Source organism: Perissodus microlepis, chromosome 19 (genome assembly GCF_051167445.1).
Source record: "Perissodus microlepis isolate ML-2025 ecotype Zambia chromosome 19, ASM5116744v1, whole genome shotgun sequence".
Lineage (NCBI taxonomy): Eukaryota > Metazoa > Chordata > Actinopteri > Cichliformes > Cichlidae > Perissodus > Perissodus microlepis.
In genome coordinates, this window is record NC_140479.1 from 4,049,375 (window position 1) to 4,064,709 (window position 15,335).

General features: G+C 39.3%; 1 protein-coding gene across 1 annotated transcript in view; it reads left to right on the plus strand.

Annotated features, from left to right (window-relative positions):
* The first annotated feature begins 873 nt into the window (after window positions 1-873).
* Window positions 874-15,335, plus strand: part of sptbn5 (spectrin, beta, non-erythrocytic 5) — a 71,368-nt gene continuing 56,906 nt past the window's right edge. The window contains exons 1-18 of the mRNA XM_084915023.1: window positions 874-978; window positions 2,382-2,504; window positions 5,207-5,374; window positions 5,681-5,797; window positions 6,034-6,182; window positions 6,336-6,564; window positions 8,223-8,309; window positions 8,400-8,507; window positions 8,583-8,667; window positions 8,746-8,879; window positions 9,488-9,708; window positions 9,837-9,975; window positions 10,097-10,231; window positions 10,333-10,421; window positions 10,600-10,753; window positions 13,019-13,222; window positions 14,635-14,850; window positions 15,120-15,294. Coding sequence (XP_084771149.1) covers window positions 2,391-2,504; window positions 5,207-5,374; window positions 5,681-5,797; window positions 6,034-6,182; window positions 6,336-6,564; window positions 8,223-8,309; window positions 8,400-8,507; window positions 8,583-8,667; window positions 8,746-8,879; window positions 9,488-9,708; window positions 9,837-9,975; window positions 10,097-10,231; window positions 10,333-10,421; window positions 10,600-10,753; window positions 13,019-13,222; window positions 14,635-14,850; window positions 15,120-15,294 — 2,524 coding nt within the window. The 5' untranslated portion in view covers window positions 874-978; window positions 2,382-2,390. The remainder of the gene's footprint in view (window positions 979-2,381; window positions 2,505-5,206; window positions 5,375-5,680; window positions 5,798-6,033; window positions 6,183-6,335; window positions 6,565-8,222; window positions 8,310-8,399; window positions 8,508-8,582; window positions 8,668-8,745; window positions 8,880-9,487; window positions 9,709-9,836; window positions 9,976-10,096; window positions 10,232-10,332; window positions 10,422-10,599; window positions 10,754-13,018; window positions 13,223-14,634; window positions 14,851-15,119; window positions 15,295-15,335) is intronic.

Here is a 15,335-nt window from a genome sequence, read left to right on the forward strand (position 1 = left end):
TATGCTTAAATTACTTGGTCTTGCTACTGGAAAGGACCTTTAGGAAGACATTCAAACCCTCTCCAGTGAAAAATGGTAATTATTACATAATGTTTCCTTGCAGAGCTGCAGTCAGGTGGTTTTGGCAGGATGAGGGACGGTAATGCATTATTAATTATAATCCAGGAAACACGCACTGTACATTTTACTTTTACTGGATCTTGAACTGTCTCCTCTCTTATCTTTTCCTCTCCAGGTTTTTTTTTTATACCAAAAGGTTTCAGATTAGGACTCAGTGTGCATTTTGTTAAACTGGATCTTAATCCTGGTTCTTCTTCAGGACACTTGCATTTGGGTGCATCATTTATTCACATTGTAGCTTTTATACATGAATATATGCTGGAAAGATTTAGAAAGAAAGATAATGCATTCGAAGCGTGTCTGTGCGTGTGTGCGTGTGTGTTTTGAGTTACTGTCACGTTGAACTTTGACTCTTTTGCTGTCAGGTGAGTGGATCTGCTCAAGCCGTAAATCCAATGGCTCCAAAGTTCACACACACACACACACACACACACACACACACACACACACACACACACACACACACTTCAACCTCTTCAAAAAAGACGAGACATTATATTGGCTTTTATTCAGTTCTTGTAGAATTACCATAATCACACCAATAACCTCTTACCTAACCTTAAATCAAGTATTCACCCTAAATTTTATTAATTTACTTTGAATCTCTGCAAATTAGCTGTGTAAACACATTTATGTCCCCACAACATGGGCAATACTTATACACACACATCACATGAATTCACACACCTCTTTTATGGCAACATTTGGTGCAGACAATAAAATCAGATCAACAGGGTGTCACTCTTCACTGGATCAGAAGGGCATTATTTCTTCTGAAACGGATGTCTTTTCCCCTGAGATTCCAAAGTTGAAAACAAAATAAATCATAAAGAGCTTTGGGCTGCACAGGACTGAAAGGTAAGAGCATGTTTCCTCTGTCTGTGTGCTTGCGTGCTGTATATAGCTTCTCTTCCTGTTCCTGTAGTTTGGTTCTTTCTAAGTTCTTCTGCAGGTTATCTTAGCACCAGGATACTTAAAAGTGACCACATTGCTGCACAAAAGTGTTTGCTGTTTATGTGGACATTTTTAGGCTTCGTGTGCCATATTTGTATCGGTCATTTTACAGTGTATTGCTAAATTGGAAAGCAGAGATAAAGAAGGAGATTTTGACAGCAGTATGGATTTTAGGCTGATCTTTATCTTTAGACTGAGGTTAGCTTAGCTTGGAACAAACACCAAAGTTTAAATATCCTGTTTAAACTTTTTAGTACATCCATCTGGTTGCTATACATTTAGCAAAATTAAGATTTTACTTTCAAGATGATGCATTGCAATAAATTGTGTTTTGTAATATAACTTAGCAGCATGGTACAGTTACAGTTTTCTTAGCAGCATGGTACAGCCATGGTACAGTTATGTTGAATTTTTTTCATATCACTTGTAACTATTAGAAAGGCATTTTGTTTAAAAAAATTTTTTTTAAACAAGAGAATAAGTGAAGGATAATAGGACAACAAATGAGGTTATCTACCTTTCTATCTGTGCCTGAATGTCTTGGCATCACTCCACAAAATCAATGATCAACTTAGGTTTGACAGTTATAAAAAAAAGAAGTGTGCATACACACACATTAATGGCACAAAGCAATGAGTGAGTGAGTTAGGTTATTAAAGCTTAGGAATTTTTACAGCTACATTACATTTAGGTGTAACTGCTGTTGTCAGCATGGAAGAAAATAAAATGTGTCCAGTTTAACTGTTGACTCAGGCAAGTGAACTGACAACTCAGTTTAATTTGCCTAGTCAGCTGATTAATCCTACCAAAGGGCAAATGAGGAGTGAGGCTTAAATACTTAAAGGATCATTCTGCTTTATTTCAGTCTGGTTTATTGCTCCTATTCTGTTTCTCCTCTTGCTCTAAGGCTTGCTTAAAAATCAGTGAGTTCGACAAGTCAATCGCAATGTGTCAAAGAACCAGTGTAGTGCGACAGAGGCTCTAATAACCAAGAGGCACAAGAACACAAGGATGCATAAACAGAACTATGACACTTTGAACAGTAAAAACTAAAGTCTTTCAGTTTGCATTTTTTTTTTTTGCCTTTAACCTGCAGACTGAAATGTTAAAAGCATTAACTGACACTCCTGTGTGCCACGGATGTGTCTGTCTGATATTACGCTCTCTGATGTGTTGCTGTTGTCCAAACTAGATCTCTCACGAAAACGTGTTTTTTACTTGTTTAAAGCTGTATAAAGTTAAAGCAAGAAAAGGTCAAGATCTGAAAACTGCGTGTGTCTGTGACTTTTAATGTTTTTCATGTTCAGCCCATCAGGATGGCGACAGAGGAGGATGGGGCTGGGAGAGTCCGACAGCTGCAGGAGCAGCGGATGGTAGTTCAAAAGAAAACGTTCACCAAGTGGATGAACAGTGTCTTCCACAAAAATGGGGTGAGATGGGAAGAAGAAATAATTCTAAGAAATAATTATGCATTGCATATGTAAGTTAAATGAATTTATTTAACTTGCATACATGTTCCAGCACATTTGACTAAAGGTTGTTGCATATAGTCGTAACTGTGTGAGACATAATCAGGATGTTTGTATAATGCGGATGTGACAGTTACAAAGCGATGGGTCCATTAAATATTATCTCTCAGTTCTTTTCAATGTAAACGACCAAATTTTCAAGCCAACATTAAATGATACAATACGATGAATCAAAAGGCTTTTTGAAATCATTTCAAAAAGCGGAAATCAATTTCATATTCTATCTTGTATAAGTCATTGCTGAACCAATAGTAACAAAGCAAACAAACAAACAAATAACAAACAACAACAAAAACAAAAGAGTAAATGCTATGACACAGGAGTATCAAAAAACTAATACATTCAGCCAGTTAAAAATGTAATTGAAAAACAAATAGCAGCAACCTCAACTGTTAAAACTGTCAAGCAGAGATTAATGGGAAATTAGTTCTCTCATCAAAGTCAAATACGAGTTCCCAGACATTCCAGAACGTATGAGAAGAGTCCTGGAGATAATAATAATCATCATCATCATCATCATCATCATCATCATCATCATAATAATAATATTTCATTTTATTTGAGGGCACCTTTCTAAAACCCAAGGTCACCTTAAAGATCTTAATAAAACAGTAGATTAAAATACATTAAAATAAATTAAGATACAAAAAAACAAAAAACCTAAACAAACAAATAAACAAGATTTGACAACAAATAAGATCTGTATTAAAGGGAGTAAGCCAGTTAAAACAAGCAGGTTTTGATCTGTGACTTAAATAAGGGAAGGGAATCTATATTTCTTAAGACCGAAGGAAGGGAATTCCAGAGCCGAAGAGCAGAGCAACTGAAAGCTCTGCTCCCCATAGTGATAAGACGAGCAGGAAGAACAACAAGATGAGTGTCAGATAAAGATCTGAGAGAGCGGGAAACAGTGGTGATATGAAACAGATCAGAGATTAGGAGGGGCAAGATTATGGTTGCACCTGAGAAAGAGTCTTATCTTTTTCAATAAGAAGGGTCATAAAAGCTAAGGATCTTTGATTATTATTTTGTGTGTGTTCACACACTAACTACACTTTATTACTATATTAGATTTGACTTACAATCTCAACAGCATTTGTGCATTTTATCCTTACATGCTTACACTTTCTTCTTAAATATTTTTGAGGCCTCTATGTTGGCCAACTAGCTGTCATGTTGTAGCTGTCATCTTAGAGCAAAGTGCGAAGTTGAAAGCTAACAAATGCTAGGTTGGTTAGCAGGTTCAGTCCTTAAACCAAAAAAGAGGAAAACACAGACAGAGATGGCTCCTATTTAGTGGTAAGTAAAAGCAATTCATTTATGGACAGAATCCAAAGACAGATAGGCGGGCCAGTCCATATACATCACAGTGATAAAATTATACTCACAGTCAGCACTTTTTAAAATGAAATGATAACGTTTGAAGCCATGCAAAATTTTACCTTCACACAATTAACGTTTTCTAAAATATAGACCCTTAAATTACTGTCATGATTATTAATAGTAGAGCCAAAAATCATTTCATATCCTGTAAAGACATTAAAAACATAAAAAAAACAAACATTCTGCAGTCCCAACATTTTGACTTGAAGATTTTTTTATTTAAAAAAAGTTAATCACTGCAGTCCTGTGCAAAATATTCAAAAATACTGCAGGGTGATAACATATGATACTGTATATAATGGATTGGATTTATATAGCGCTTTTCAAGGCACCCAAAGCGCAATGCTCTCACATTCACACATTGGTGGAGGCAGCTACAGTTGTAGCCACAGCTGCCCTGGGGCAGACTGACAGAAGCGAGGCTGCCATATCGCGCCATCGGCCCCTCTGGCCAACACCAGTAGGCGGTAGGGTAAAGTGTCTTGCCCAAGGACACAACGACCAGGACAGAGAGGCCAGGGATCGAACCGGCGACCTTCCGGTTACAGATGCGCTTCCCAACCCCCTGAGCCATGGTCGCCCAATGGCCCAAAATATAGCAGTTTAATACACAGTTCTTATTCTTTAACACACACTTTTTGATCATTTGAGTACATTTCTTTACCTGTGTTACGCAGTAGAAAGTGCATTGTGGTATTAGTACTTTTACTTTAGTGAAGGACTTGCTTCACTGATTTTGTTCCAAACTTGTTACAATGTTACAAAAAAAAAAAAAAAAATCCAAAGACAGAATTACGGTACAAGGTGATTCACAGCAGCTACACAGAAGACACATAATAGTGTAGAGGGAATTCCAGGAGTTGGTAATGGATAGAGAAAGAAATCTAAATTAGAGGTTACAACATACACAGGAAATGCAGTATCATCAAATACTTAAATGTTTAAGTGGAGAGGAAGGATTGAAAAGTAACTGATCTTAAACTGAATTCTCAAACCATTTGAGAATAAATCACACCACCTGTAGGCGTTTGTTTGGTCTAGCAAGTAGATAAAAGAATGGCACCCACACACTTAGACTAAGGTTACCAAATAACTGCAAGGTTTAGTAATATTTCTGATTTGCAAGCTTGAACAACGTGAACATCAAAAATCTGGTACAGTAACGGGGAGCTTCTATGTCAGGTTTGGCTTGTAGCTGAAACTGTCCGGATCTCCTGCAGGAGAAATTGGAGCTGACTGACGTCTATACTGAACTTAAAACCGGAGTAGTTCTGATCCGTCTGCTGGAGCTCATCGCCAACGAGAAGTTGCCATCGCGGAGCCGAGGCAAGCTGAGAGTCCACTTTCTGGAGAACAACAGCATTGCCATCAATTTCCTCAAAACCAAAGTAACCTACTTTTTGCTTTTTGGTGTCCTGAAAGTGATCCACCAAATTTACAAATATACAAAATTAATCTTATACACACAAACCTCAGTGTACAAGTGTATATGGTTATAGTATTATTCCTCATGAGGAGAACGGTCTTTTCTCAGTATATTTTAATCTTGATTAAATGTTAGTTCTAAAAAGCCAATCAGATTATCCTAAATGTCAAGGTAATGACTTTCAGTTCTTACTGGCAGCTGTTAAATGTTGAACTTCATAGCAGTCTCACGAACGACAGCTTCACACTGCTCTATGCTCTACTGTTAGATTCGGGTGGATTTAATTGGTCCAGAAAATGTGGTGGATGGGGATCGTACACTGATCCTGGGGCTGCTGTGGATCATCATCCTCAGGTTTCAGATTGGACATATTAACCTGGAAGAGGTATCGAATTAAAACTACAGCAGAATCAGTTATCTCCTTTAATCTAAACAATTTATTTATGAATTTAACATATTTAACATTTTCCCTCTTTTTTGGGGTATTTTCCTTTTCCCCTTCCTTTCCCTTGCTCCTCCACATTTTTACTTTTGTCTTTCCATCGTCTTGTCTTTTAAATTTTTTTCATTTTTGCCTCGTTCTCATTTCATCTCACCCCCTTCCCTCCTCCTCTTTCTCAGGGGAACAGCGTAGCTCATCGCTCAGCCAAGGAGGCTCTGCTGATCTGGTGTCAGAGGAAAACATCAGGCTACAATGGTGTTGACGTGCAGGACTTTTCCTCCAGCTGGAGGGATGGACTTGCCTTCAATGCTCTTATCCACGCCCACCGGTAGCATACTTGTGCACACGCATTTTTGTCGTATTTGTGAGGTCCCTCATAAAATATTTCCACTTTCCTAAAATATCCTCAAAAGTCAAAAACTCAAATGGAAACTCAAATCGCTTCTCACAGAGTAAACATACATGTGTCTGTCCATCCCAGACCTGACCTTTTTGACTACCACCGTTTCCATGGCGATAACCCCCAGCGTAATCTGGAGCATGCGTTCACTCTGGCAGAGCGGGAGTTCGGTATCATGCAGCTTCTGGAGGTGGATGACATCATGGTCGCTCATCCTGATGAAAAGTCCATCATGACCTACGTGTCTCTGTACTACCACTACTTTTCCAGGATGAAGCAGGGGCAGACCATCCAGAAGAGACTTGCCAGGGTTGGATTCAGCACAAACATAAACACAGCAGCATTGCATACAACAGAAAAAAAGATCAGTCAGATAATAAATAATATGACCATAATAGCATAATACATAATATTAACTGAAGCCTAAGTGATTCTAAATTTGTGTATAGATGAGTGCATATAAATATATATGACACATACAGACATGCACATGTTATAGATATTAAAGGTGACATATTTCCAATATAAGGTAGAATTGTTTGTGTTTAACTATTACCTTAAACGTGCAGTAAAAATAAAAAAGAGAAGCAATGGGGCAGAGAAAGAGTCTGTATCAGTCTGTCAGTCCATCTTTTCAGACTCAGTCGGCTATTGTAACTTGATGTTGATTAGCAAAAACCGAGGCTGGTTACAATACAACTGACATAATTTTATGTAAAATCTAATCTATAACGCAGGTTTCTGAACAATTACAGTCAGTTTATTTGTCCCTAAACTCAGATTGTGGGTCATTTTTTTCTTTAAATAATGTGTTGCTTGACATAATGTCTGTCATACCGTTTATAGTGTGGACTGCTCTGCCCCATGTGGTATTGTAACCTGCTCTAAATAGTGTAGATTACTGCTACACTGACAAGCTGCTGCTCACACAAAACAAAAAACACAGCTGGTAGGATTTTTATTTTGGTAGATAAGAAGGTATTAGTAGCTCAAAGGAGAACCTTTCATAAAAGAGGGGCTGTGGATGTTAAGAATCACATCAGATCACATACAATGAGATGCTGCTGGAGGCAGCAGCAGGAACTCATTCAGAGAACCACACACCTTTAACACACCGAAGCTACAAGCCTTTATCTGCTTCACACATGTTCCTTCTGCTGTACCTGATAATAACCAAGTTAAACTGAGTTAAACTGTTTTGGGGCTGAGTGTTGTCAGATGTTTTTTTAAGGTTTGCATTTTGTTTATTTGGACTGAGGGTTATGGTTGCAGGAGTGAAAGTGCTGTGACTGAACACTGATGCTGCTGTATTGCTTCTCATTCTTAAATAACAACCACATTAGCTAATGGGAGGTGAAACTAATATGTTTAATTTCTCATCTTAAGTCGCGTACACAATGGAAGTGATAACTACAGCTTTGAAAATTATGTTAGAAGCCACTTTTATATTTATTAGCATTTTTGCATTGATAGGTAGGCAACTATAAATCAAAAATTAAGCAAGCCAATCATGTGATGTAATATAACAGCCATGCATTTTAAAATCAACATTGGCTCATATAGCTTGTGATAGTGATAGTGTTCAGGTGCAGTGACCAGCATTTTCAGAATGCCAGGAAGTGACTGACAGCAGCCTTTTCCAATAAGGTTGAGCAGTTTCAGATGGACACTTTTTTACCCCAGTGGGGTTGAGGGGACATCAAGAGGGGCAGGTGCAGGATGCAGAATTACAGTTTGCAGAGTTAGAGTCAACCAGCAACAATGGGGATAGCCTATTAACAATGAAATCATTAAGAAGGCAAGATAGGTAATTTAAGGATTAATTTAAATGAGCAACTTTGCTTGGTTGCTAATTCTTTGGTTACGAACAATATTTTTGTCTTTGATTTGCCAGTCCAGATTCCATTTTAACATATCAAACCAAAACATCCAGAACACAAAAGTAGGACTTCATTCTTTTCTCCACAGATTGTTGGGATGCTCATGGAGCTGGATGGCATGAAGATCCAGTATGAAAGAATGGTCTCAGATCTGCTTCGCTGGATCAAAACTAAGGTAACAGGTCAATCCCAGAAAAAACACAGGAATATAAGACAAAAAAAAACAATTACTGGATTAAATTTGGTGATTATTTTTTGACTGAAGATGGTGCAGCTGAATGACAGAAGATTCCCAAACTCTTTGAGGGAGATGCAGAAACTGATGAGCGCTTTTAAGACCTACAGAACTGTGGAGAAACCTCCCAAATACCAGGTCAGATGACCCTCACATTTTAAATTCAGCGTCCTCCTTTGTTCATCTCCTTAAAGTTAAGTCTTGTTTTTCCAGGAGCGTGGGGCAATTGAGGCCCACTTGTTCAGTCTGAGGACTCAACTGGCAGCCAACAACCAATGGGCTTATAATCCTCCCGAAGGTACAGAACACTAACAGTCAATTATAATATAAGGGCTGCTATGACAAAGATCGCTCATGCTGTTGTGTATTTGTAAAGGTAAAACTCTGAATGACATCGAGAAGAGCTGGGCTATGCTGGAGAGGGCGGAACATGAACGAGAGCGAGCCCTACAGGAAACGCTGCTACGCCTGGAAAGCCTGGAGCAACTTGCACAGAAGTTTGCCAGGAAGGTAATGCCACTCTACTCATATGAATGTCTTTGTTACAAGTCTCCCAGTTTTGATCATATTGTGGATCATAATGTTATGGAGTTGCCTGATATATTCCTGAGTAAATTATAAAAACAACTTTGTGATTACAAACACTGTGTTGTGCGTAGAAATAAATTTCAGTGAGTTTTGGTAATGTTAACCTTAAAATGGATGCGACCTTTTGACCACTCTTGTTCCACTGGACATATATGCAAGATCTTGTTATTTGTTATTAACAACCCCACAGAAAAGTAGATACACACAACACAACAAAAAAGTATAATTTTGATTTCATTTTAAACTTTTTTCTTTATTAAAATAGGTATATCAGTTTGGAATATGTTCAGAATGGAATGCCCTTTACATAAAGCTGGGAAATGGGGACAAACGTGTTGCTGTGATTTTGTGAATTTGTTTGTGTAATGTTAACTTAAAATGGAAACCACTTTTTGGCATCAGAAAGGTTATTCTATGCAGACAAACAGCATTCAAAACCCTGGATCTGATATTCAACTTTCTGCCTGTTTTTATGGCTCCTAAAAAAATCCCTCAATAGACTGCAAAATCCTTCCTTTTTGTCTTCTCAGGCAGCTCTGAGGGAGGGCTATCTTGAGGACACACTGCGTCTGATCCGGAGGCAGGACATCCGAGGTCTGTCCACACTGGAGGAGGCTCAGGCAGCTGGCCGGCGTCTGGAGGCCTTGGCTACCGATGCACTGGCCAGGGAGCCACGCTTCACGGCCCTCAGAGACATGGCAAAATCCATCGAGAAAGGAAACTACCACAGCAAGGAGCAGGTCATTAGGAGGTGGGAGGATGAAAACAATGACTTTGTGTAACCTCAAGTCTTTCTCTTTTTGAAGGGAGAAGAACCAAGAAGTGACATTAATTTAAAAAAAAACTTGTACTCTACATAATAATATATTTGTTTCTAAGGGAGGAGAACATTAGCCATCGATGGAAGGACCTGCTGCAGCAGCTCCAAGAACAGAGGATGCTTTTGGGAAATGTAGTTGAAACTCTGAGCATCCTGCGGGACATTGAGCTTGTCTCCCAGGAACTGAAAGAACTACAAGTGAGCTTATTATTCGAATTTTAGTTATAATGACGACACTGGAGTTTTACTTAGATTGTACTGTGAGAGAAGTGGGGTGACTTTAATATTACTGACTGTCCCCTCCCTTATCCCATCTCAGTCCCAAGCCAGTTCTTCTGAACTGGGGAAGCAGCTGACGGAGGTGGAGTCTCTTCTTCAGAAACAAGATCTCCTGGAAGCTCAGATCTCAACTCATGGTGAAACCATCACTACAATCAGTAGCAGAGCTCTGAAGGTACACTAATAATTGTCATCTCATGTCCTATTAGTTCACTGTTTGGGGAATTTGTAAGGGTGATTTCTGTCAGACTGACCCACCTCCTTTCTCTCACTCAGGCAAAAGTAAGGGATGGGCAGCAGATTCAGAGCAGAGTGAGAGCTCTTGACACTCAGTACAAATCGCTGGTGTCTCTCAGCAGCAGCAGGTTTGCTTTAGTTTTCTCATTTACAGCATGAGGGAAAAATCATTTATCAAGCAACAGGTCTAAACGTGTAACATTTCTTTGTATGTCCAAAATGGTGGAATAGAAAGTCTAATTAGTCTGATATTCTGTTGCTACATCTCTCACCATCTTGCCTCACATCTTTCCTTTGCTGTGTCAGGAGGAGGCAGTTGGAGGCTCAGTTGAGGTTGTTTGAGTTCCTCTATGACTGTGAGGAGTTGGAGGCCTGGATCTATGAGCGCTGGTTAAAGCTGCAGACGGCTGGACTTGGAAGAGACCTCAACCACATCCAGGTGGCCGAACACAAGCACAAGGTGAGCCAGAAAGCTGTGTATACGGACACTTGAGCCCATAAGGTTCCACGCTTTGGACTTTGACACTGTGGAGAAGTTTTGTTTTGTTTTTTTTACACAGGCACATGTGTTACAAGTGGTTTAAGGGTGTTCTTTGTGAATGTGTTAACTCTGAATTATGTGATGAACAGTTAACTTTTTTGTGCCTCTTGTGAAAAACACAGGAGATTCATATTATTTTACAAATTGTCAAAACTTTAGAAATGTTACATTGTTATTCTTTATTAAAAAAAAGAATAACAAAAGCTTATAAAGCAGATACATGTTTCTGTTTTTTTAAAATGCCTTAAACTAAAGCAAGACAGGACTCTAAGACAAAAGATTAACTTAAAGAGGCAGCTTTTATTTGCTGTGAAAACTAAAACCAAAATACATGAACACTGTCACTCGGCGCAGACTGAAATCACAGAAAACTGAATTTTATTTACACACTCCCGGTTCACTATATACAGGTGAAGGAGAAGGGGGCCAAGGTTCCCAGGGGTACAGGGAAGAATCAGGAAAAGTGTCCTCTCTTGCTCCGCTCCACACGAACAGAGCACTTGGAAAGGTCCTTTCCTCACACACGCCACTTTCACTGCGGCACTCACGAACAGGCTTCGGTGTCCAAACTTCCAAACCGAGCACGAAGAATCTGTATACAGAGATCAGGAATTAACACGGAAAACTTTCACGAAGAGAGCTCAAAACTGGCTTAGGCTAAAGTAGCACTGATGAGTGTTACTCAATAATCCAGCAGCGAGGTGCTCTCAGTCACTGCCTTAAGTAGGGAGAGCAAACAAGGTGAGGAGCCACAGGTGATTGCTTGCAGGTGGTGAAGGCCAGGGGCGGGAGCCCACAATGAGCTCCGCCCAGGCAGCAAGTAGAGAGAGAGAGGAGAGAGAGAGCGAGACAAAAGCAACACACATGTAGCCACACAGGGCCAGCCGGGCAGGCACGGGGACCATGACAAACACTAAACAAACAAAAGATAAACTAGAACTAACAACTGAACTGGACTAGACTTGACAACATGGAACTAACACCAGAACACAGCTTACATGGAGAACACGACAATGAACAGAGTGAGACTAAACACTTAAATACAGATGAAGGATAACAAGGGGATGGAAACAGGCGGGAACACAGCTAGGACTAATCAAACCTGAGAAGACAGGGAGGAAGCAAAACTAAATACACTAAATACAGGACAAAGGACTATCAAAATAACACAGGAAACAAGAGACACACATTAAGACGTAAACACAGGGAACGGGGGGAGCGAGGGTCATGAAAGGGAGACAGATGAATCAACACGGAGAGAAAATTTAACATGCGCGAGAGACATGACAGACTACACAAGCAACAAGGATATAGGGGAGGCCAAGCACAGAACCATGACTAATATTAACCACAAGAATGTAGAATATTGTATAAAACATAATCTTAAAAAGAAGAAAACATAAATCCTGAGCTCCGACTCATGGCCCTGACAATATAGAGTTGGACCTACAATAGGTTGCATGCTGTGTGGATTGTTGAGGGATTATGGACCTAAAACCAGGATGCAGGAAACAGTGACTAAACTCTAAGCAAGTTTTAATGGTGATAACCCAGAGAGTAAACCAAGCCAAAATCCAGAAGCTGAATACAAAAAGCAGGAAATCCAAAACATCAAGGGACACTTGGCATCAAGGGCGACAGAGACAATACAAGAGGTAATGAGGTAAATGTTCGTCATGTGATGAAGACAATTGAAACTAATCTTGAGACAAGGGAAGTAGGAATAAAAACAAAGCACAAGTGACAAAAGACTATAAAAATAAAACAGGAAGTAACAAAACACCAACACAATGACTCTAACAAACAAACACTCCTAAAGGAATAATGTAAAGCAAACCGAAATAACTGAAACAAAGGATTAAGTCATCAGGAATAACCAATCAAACTAAGACTTAAGAATTCAAAAATACACAAGCTGAAAAAAGTCCAAAGCCCAAGACCACGAAACAATATTTGCCAAGTTTTAAATGAAATGAAAATAACATAAACAAGAAACAGCAATGCAAAGAACAGAAGTGCATCTAAACAAAACAAACAAATAATAACATTTAAATTCTGGTTTAAGTCATGTAATCTGGTTAATCTGACTGTTTTTAGGCTGAACATGACCCCACCTTGAGAATAAAGGCAATTTAAATCTATCTTGACTCTAAATGCCACTTCAAATAAATCATAATTTGATAGGTGCTGGAGGCGGAGGTCCAGGCCCAGGAGTCTTTGTATAAAGGTGTCCTGGGTCGAGGTCAGGATCTGCTCTCCAAACAGAGTCAGGAGAATCAGCAAGCTGTTCAGAAGTGGATCAGGACTCTCAAGAAGCAGTGGAGCCACCTGACTGACGAGGTGACGGGACACCGCGACAGACTGCAGGCTGCCACTACCATAAAGCAGGTGAATAATAGTGATGTGTTAGTAGGGAACGAAATGGCTCTTTGAGTGAACGACGCGAGCCGGCTTATCGCAAGCCGTGGTTTTTTTTTTTCTTTCTCTCACCCTCTCTCTCGCACTTTTTTCCACTTCACTCTGCATGCGAGCCTTGTGCTTTGCGCTGGGCAGAGGGGGGAGGGGCGGTAGTTACACTCGCAGTAGCACAGGAACAGAGCGGGAGGGAGAGAGAGAGAAAGAGAGCCAGGGACAACAACGTCACATTAGAAAGGTATAGTAATCATACACAACTATTTTCAGTTGCAGATGATAAAGGATTCAGAAAGTTTATTCATGCAGGCCCATATGACAGAGAATGTGCATCTTCTTTTTGTTTTCATATTTTAATTTATATTTAATTGTGTTGTGGTTTGCAGTGTTTTGTGTTGTTTCACTTTAAATTTGTTTAAAAGGAAAAAGCTGAAAATTTAAATAGTTAAAAGTTGAAATGTGAATAGTTGTTTTTGTTGATTTATTTATTACATTTTATGTGGAGTGAATAAATAAAAGTATATTTACGGTGGCCCCTACAGACAAAGCACGTACAAACTCCAAAACATGTAAAAACTCCAAAACACATACAAAACACAACAGAAGTGCTCCAGGATGCAGGCCCAGCATTGAACTTTTGTTACCTAGTGGCTACACAAGCCAGCAGGTACCAACGACCGGATTTGGTGTGTGGTAGTAGCAGGTAAATGAACTTTTTTTTTTTTAATTATTTGAATACATATGAGTGCTTGTGTATAAATACACAAACAATACACATATGCTTTCAATTGTGTAATTTAAGTGATCTAGGTAGCTCTGTTTTGAAGTTCAGTTAACGCTAGAAATGTGTTTTGGAGTTTGTACGTGCTTTTTCTCTAGGGGCCACTGTATATATTTATATATAAACATATATAAATAAAACCACTTTTTTTTTTACATTAGTAATTTATTTTGTGCATAATTTCATATTATTGTTAATAATAAATTAATTAAATCAACAAAACAACCTGAAGAGCCGGTTCGGAGCCAAAAGAGCAGGTTCTCTAAAAAGAGCCGGAAATCCCATCACTAGTGAATAATGTGTTATTAAAGGCAGAGAAGAAGAAGAGAAGATTGAAAAAAAGCTGTTTTTGTGTAGTGTAGCTTCTTTTTGTCTGTAAACTCCTATCTCTGCTCTCAACAAACACATTTTTGAGGTATTACTGTTTTTTTTACAGTTCGTCTAATTATTTTGCAGTCAGATTTTTACCTGTGTGCTGCTGTTATTGTGTAGGTTCTAACCATCCTGTCACGTATGTTATGTTTTATTTTCTTGTGTGGTCTTTTGGAACCTGCTCTTGATCTCTATAGACATGCTCTAAGACAGTAACCTTTATTTCTCTGACCAGTATTTTGCAGATGTGGAGGAGGCTAACTCCTGGCTAGGTGACAGGAAGCCACTGCTGATAAGCGAGGATCATGGGAAGGACGATTCCAGCACAGCATTGCTTCTGCAGCGCCACCTTCGTTTGGAGAAGGAGATGGCAGCGTATGCCTCAGAGATAAAGAGACTGTCAGAACAGTCAAAAACTGCAGCACAGCTGACGGCGCTGACTGCACAGCAGGTCATTCTGCATGCTTTATTCGGATATTGTTTCTGTCAGATAGATTTTCCTAACATTTCTTATGTGTAGTTATTAATGAGTCCTTACTAAAATAATATAACATAGTTGAAAGATGTTTCTCCTATGTGTTCCTTACTTTTTTAATCTTCATTTATTGGCTGTTATAAACTGTGAAATCAATAAACTGACAAATAGCTAATATTGGCTCTACAACACTGACTGTGATAGTAGATGCAAAGCTATAGGCAATATTTCCTCATCCCTTGTAGGCAGAGCCTCAGCATGGCAAGATGATCCAATATAGCGATTCCTCTGGGGAAGAGGAGAAGGAGGGGCAAGGAGCACGAACCTCACTATCCAGTACCAGAGGTGGGAAGGGCCCTGTGAGCATCCCCCCTCAGAAAGAGGAAATCAAGGCCAAAGTCCTCTTCAGATACAGCAGAGGTACTGGAGTACTTAGTGTCACTGTTGTGTTGCATAGCATG